This window comes from Camellia sinensis, chromosome 10 (assembly GCF_055761805.1).
Source record: "Camellia sinensis isolate YWXY chromosome 10, ASM5576180v1, whole genome shotgun sequence".
NCBI lineage: Eukaryota > Viridiplantae > Streptophyta > Magnoliopsida > Ericales > Theaceae > Camellia > Camellia sinensis.
Window position 1 is genome coordinate 118,224,570 of NC_138970.1, and position 5,710 is coordinate 118,230,279.

The 5,710-nt window shown below is 33.7% G+C and overlaps 1 protein-coding gene across 2 annotated transcripts; it reads right to left on the bottom strand.

The window, feature by feature from the left end:
• Positions 1–286: 286 nt before the first annotated feature.
• Positions 287–5,454, bottom strand: LOC114306995 (N-terminal acetyltransferase B complex auxiliary subunit NAA25). Of its 2 annotated transcripts, none has more exons than XM_082892112.1 (4): positions 5,247–5,454; positions 4,315–4,465; positions 4,128–4,246; positions 287–549 (listed from the first exon to the last, which is right to left on the bottom strand). In XM_082892112.1, the coding sequence occupies exons 1-4, from the start codon at positions 5,391–5,393 to the stop codon at positions 547–549; spliced, it is 420 nt and encodes a 139-aa protein (XP_082748238.1). In that variant the 5' UTR covers positions 5,394–5,454; the 3' UTR covers positions 287–546. The 2 variants fall into 2 exon arrangements, with proteins under 2 accessions (XP_082748238.1, XP_082748237.1); XM_082892111.1 differs by lacking the exon at positions 287–549 and adding an exon at positions 3,136–3,983.
• Positions 5,455–5,710: the final 256 nt, after the last annotated feature.

Consider the following 5,710-nt stretch of genomic DNA (forward strand, 5'->3'; position numbering starts at 1 on the left):
TTACATTTCATCAAACCTTTGATGTGTTTCTCCATTCATAACATAAACAATATCATATTCCAAAGCTTAAACCCCAAAAATCCCCTTTCATGGCTTTGAAATCACATAACTAAATCATGACTTTCTATGCAATAAAAATATACCACATATCTATCTATAAAGAAGTATTAAAAATGAGTAAAGAAATCCTTACCTCAAGCAAGAAGAGAAAAAATCCCAGAAGTCCGACTTCGACGAAAATTGTAATGCCCCAATTTTTATTTCACGGATACCATTACCAAATCCATTATTATAATACAATTTCAGAGATAACGTACGGAACTTCAATACATTAATAAGAACAATTAAGCTAAGGTTCTCTCATTCAAATACATGAAGGATGCAACATGAGTTATAATTAAATAAATTGTCCACAGGCTTACATTATTACATATAAGAGAAAGGGTTCAACCCTTTTTATTTACAACGACGACATTCTGCCAGCAAATAAAAGGCCTGTGGCCAACAGATAAAGAAGATCCTTGATCTTGAACCGCTTCTTGACATTCACTTGAAAAATAAATAAATAAATTAGCAACGTGGGATGAACACAATGTCTAGTAGGGATTCCAACATGATCCTAAACAATAACGACTTACAAATAGCTATGATCATAAATGCTTCATCTCATACTATATAAATAATGTGGCGGTTTATAACCAAAGTATACTTACATAAGTATTTTTTCCAAAATCATCTAATTTATTCAACAATACAGACGGTCCACCTTTCCTTTTCATTTTCCATTTCATAAATATCACTCACCATTAGTTGTTTGAAAACATGTTTACTTTTAATACATTCATCACATTTCCTGGCCAAACTCATGGTAAAAATAAACACTTTTGACAACTCACCAATATGTCCGAGTACGTACGTATACATCTTACATGAAAATGGAAACAACATATGATTAACCTCTATCCAATCATATAAGACAATTTGTACTCATCTGACCATAACCATCGCCACACTTGATATACACAGATACACAGGGATATTAATGATAAACAAAACTCTATTACCTGCCTTAAGCACGGTAAACCAAGAATACACCTTCTCATAACGAAATGTCAATTTATCAAATGCTGGCTGGAATGTAATAGTATCTCTGCCAAATTCTCTAGGCGCTAGCTGGAAGGTACTGGTACCTCTCATTCTAAGCGCTGCCAAGTTCTCTAGGCATTAGCTGAAAGGTTCTAGTATCACTCATTTTCACGTGTATATCACCGATCATTTCAACATGCTAAAAACATAAATAACGCAAGTCTAATACATACACATACTTTATTCAACACATCAATGTCATCATCTACCGATAACCAAGGACAAAACCTCTAGGCACATGCATTTAATAAGCGTAATACAATAATCCAAAACTCATGGGACATTAAACAACTATAACAAGTAAAATGTTCAAAGTTTAATCCCCATTCCTTCTTAATTTACAAAAGAGTTATGACTTACATTTTTTTTTTCAAAAATCAATTCTGTTATTCCCAAAACTCCAATCATTTTCCACAAATTCCATTTTCTTTATTTAATCAAAAACCTAATCCATGGATATCAAGTCACAACTCAACTAAACTCAACTTAATAATTGTGTAATCAAAACGATCTCATCATCTTGGTTAATCCCATTTTTAGCAATTAACCCATTAATACAATCCACATAATACAAATATAACTATTATTCAACATTACCCCTTTATCTAATTGAACCAATTATATAACATTAGGGATTTTTCTTCTCCTCAACATAAAGATGTTTAACTACTCTCCAATTAATCAAAACAACCACCAATTTAACAATTAAAATCCCCAAGTGTCAAACCCTAGATCCCTTTTTCATGATTTTTGAAAAATTCATAATAAACATGATTTAGGGCAATACCAATCTACCACATGTCTATATATAGACGAGGTATCGAAAAAGAGTAAAGAAATTCCTACCTCTTGAAGGGATGAGTAGAAAGCCGAAAATCCACGGTGACGAAAACACAATCCGCTTAGAAATCCCTACCTCTTGAATAGATGAAATCAAGGTTAAAAAGCTTAGAAACTCAAAAATGCTAGAAAAAGATAGAAGAGGGTGAAAAGTGAAGAGATTTGATCCAAAAAGTGACTTTTAAAGATATGATCCTGGATAGACCGCTCGAGCGGTCAAAAATGCGCTCAAGCGGTGAATCGAGACTTCCAATATCTCAAACAATTTTGAGAAACAGAGCTGGAAGGATCTATGGACCGCTCAAGCGATGAAAGTTGTACTTGAGCGAACTATGCGCACAACACATATTTGCAAACTTCAACCAAACATAACTTTCTCGTTCAAACTCGGTTTAGAGTCATTCTTGTCTCCAAATTGAAGCACCGGAAGTAAGCTTTCCAATGGTTTTAGCCTATCATCAAGATTCAAAGTGTGGAGAGAGAAAATGATAAAAGAGTGAAGACTAAGTAATAATAACTATTCGAATTTGGAATTTTTGATTCAATCTCGCCAAACCACTATGGTAACACCTCAACCAAGGCTCAAATTTTGACTAAGAATGTTCTCAATAAAGGTAATCAAATAGTCAAATATAATTCCATTATAACAGGAAGTACAGAGTGCTACAAAAATACGATCCGCTAAGATTACTAGAAAGCTCTCTTCGTGCTTTACATTTTGGTATATGGAACTAGGGTGAGATTTTAAGTAAAAGGAGATGAAATCCAAGCTTGAACGCTTGGGACTTTCGGAAATGGAGGAAAGAGAGAGAGAAAGAGAGAGAGAGAGAGAGAGAGAGAGAATGATCTAGATGACCAAAAAGTGGATGATAAGCATACATAGATTAATGTAAGGAGAGTGTTGACAATGTAAACATACATAAATTAACAAAGTCTAAGAAGAAAGAGAGGGGAGGGGAGAGAGAGAGAGAGAGAGAGATGGATTTACCTAGTGGTGGTGGTGGTGGTGGTGGTGGTGGTGATGGTGGGATTGATGATGTAAGTGCCTAAAAAGAGAGGGAAAGGAAGGGAGTGATGGTCGTGGCTGGAGATGTGGCATGATTTCATGATTTTTTAGTGAAAAGTAAGAAGAAAGGAGAGGGAGAGGGAGAGAGAGAGAGAGAGAGAGAGAGGAGGGTAAAAAAAGGTATTTTGAAAAACTCTTTTAATATTTTGAAAAAGTGTTGTCATCGAAATGTGAGAAGAAATGAATTTTGAGAAAGTAAGGAAGATTTTACATTGTTTTGAAAAGTTCTATTAATAAGAACATTTTTAACCAAATATACATATATATATATATATAATCATAAAAACTGTATTAGTAAGAAAGTTTTTAGTACGCGCACGCACACACACATATATCTATATAATAAAACAAAATGGATTTGAAAATATGTAAAATGTATCAGAGATACAATTTGAATCAACGGCCTATATCAATCCTAAGTATATATCAATAGTTGAAATACATTCACTTCCTGCCCAACCAGTAAGCTACCCACTTACCCACGTCTCCCCTCTGCTATGAGTTAAATTACTTAAGTAAAAGTGCTGATCTGCAATTTGTTAAATTGAAATCACTTCTTTATCTTTTAAATGGCGACAGGTTAGATAGATGGATAATTCGAATGGGGAATAACCTGGGTAATTCAAAAGTCCTAGCTAACCACTAAACAACAGAATTGCTCAGCAAAAGGAATACATTGAAAGAACTACAATCACTCATTAGTTATCATGTTTTGAAATTTTTGTTTTAGGTGGTGTATCACGTGCTCTAAAATGCCATTGATAGGGATAACAACTTTCCAAAACAGGCACTAGTGGACTATTTTACATTAAAAACTGGAAAAGGGTAAAAAATAGTTGGGACAGGCAGGCAAAACCTGTAACTGAATGCTACAAACTGCCCAAAGCAAGAAACTTTCCTCGCCAACAATCTTGTACATTTTAATAGCCATCTGCAGAAAATAAAAAGCCATATAAGCAAATGCCCTATTCTAACTCTTGCACAATCTATACGAACATAGATGTTACAAAATAACAAAAACAAAATAAATAAATAAATAATAAACTCGGAACATCAACTATTGGATACAATCAACCTGTTGCTGCTTCACAAATGAGTACTCACGAACATAACAGTTGAAAAGGCCCATCATTAATTCCAAATTGTTTGGAATCTTGCCACAGGCATACTCGTAACAACTAGTAGCCATGTCCACTGACAAGATAAAACAATTATTAGAGCTATGTATGTGTGTATGTATGTCAAGCAGTACATGTACTGACATTGATCAAGTCGTTGGAATACAATCTGCAGTGTGCTGAGAGTGAGATCATCAATGGAGTCATTCTTATACAATAGCTCTTTGGCATTTAGGCAAACAGACAATGCTTCATCAGATTTACCCATCCTTTCCAAAATGTGACCCTTGAGTGCCTGCATGATAAGATAAGAGGGGAAAAAAATTGAGAACCTGTTTAATACACTGGACATGGACATACATAATTGACCACAATAAGACAAACAAGATATGCAAATGACGTACATGAAGCTAACAAAATTGTGCTTTCATTTATGCTTTTTGCACAAAATCCATGCTTTTGCATTGTAAAAAAATATCGAAAGTTGTAGTTTCTATCATTCTATGTGTCAAGCTGATTTTTTTTTTATATTTTATTTTTAGTATATCAGTCTGATTTTTCTTTATAATGTAACCCTATGTTAAAGGGAAAATTTCATCATATTCTTCTAATCTGATTTTTCTTTCTAATCTAACCCTATACTATAAGAGCATCTGCAATCCTTGTCCAAATTTTTCATCAAATTCAAATTTAATTATAAAAAATGGCTAAAAGTGTGCTCCAGTCCAGCCATTTCATAAAATCTGTATCAAACAAGGGAGAGGCAAATCCTTCACCAAATTCCCAACATTCATATATTTTTACACAAATTTGATGAAACTTTAAAAAGTAACAAGGATTGGACATGGTTTTCCTTTCATCAAAAATGGTTAAAACAGGTTTTCAGGATAAGTTCTGAAATAAATTTTCAAAAACATTTGATCAAGTTTTTCATATCAGATCAAGTTTTTAACCTCAAATTTGATATATATATATATATATATAACAAAACTCTGACACGGTAATTTGGTGGAACAATTCACTTGCATTCATTCATTTGATATATAGTGTATGTAATCAACGTGTAACAGACTTACGAGAGCGTAGGGACAGTTGGGATATTTCGAGAGAAGAGAAGCGGAGAGCTTGAGAGCGTTTTTGAACTGACGAGAGTCGATAGCGTCCCATATAGGTCGAACTCGACGCTCTGGTATGTCACCGGCGATACCCAACTTTGACGCCATTCATTAGAGTCCGACCAAATCAGAGTTAATTAGGGGGCTTTGTTAGCCAACAATCTCTCTCTTAGGGCATCGCAATGGGATAGTCAAAATTATTTGTATACGATAAAATGCGATAAAAATGGGATTTAAAAATATTTGTTAAGATGGGTTAAGAGTTTATTAATTTTAGAGAGGGAGTGGTGGTGCAATGGATGTGTTAAGGGGTGTGTTAAGGGGTGTGTTAAGGTGTGTGTTAAATATATATATATATATATATATACGTATATAATAAATAAAATAAATAAATAATTTAGTTTTATAAAAAATTTCAAGTCCAA

Coding starts and splice junctions, on each gene's coding strand:
- LOC114306995 (XM_082892111.1), bottom strand. CDS start 5,393: ATGGCGTCAAAGTTGGGTATCGCCGGTGACATACCAGAGCGTCGAGTT. Junction 4,247..4,314: donor ATTCCAACGACTTGATCAAT/GTCAGTACATGT, acceptor TTATCTTGTCAG/TGGACATGGCTACTAGTTGT. Junction 3,984..4,127: donor CATTTGTGAAGCAGCAACAG/GTTGATTGTATC, acceptor TATTTTCTGCAG/ATGGCTATTAAAATGTACAA.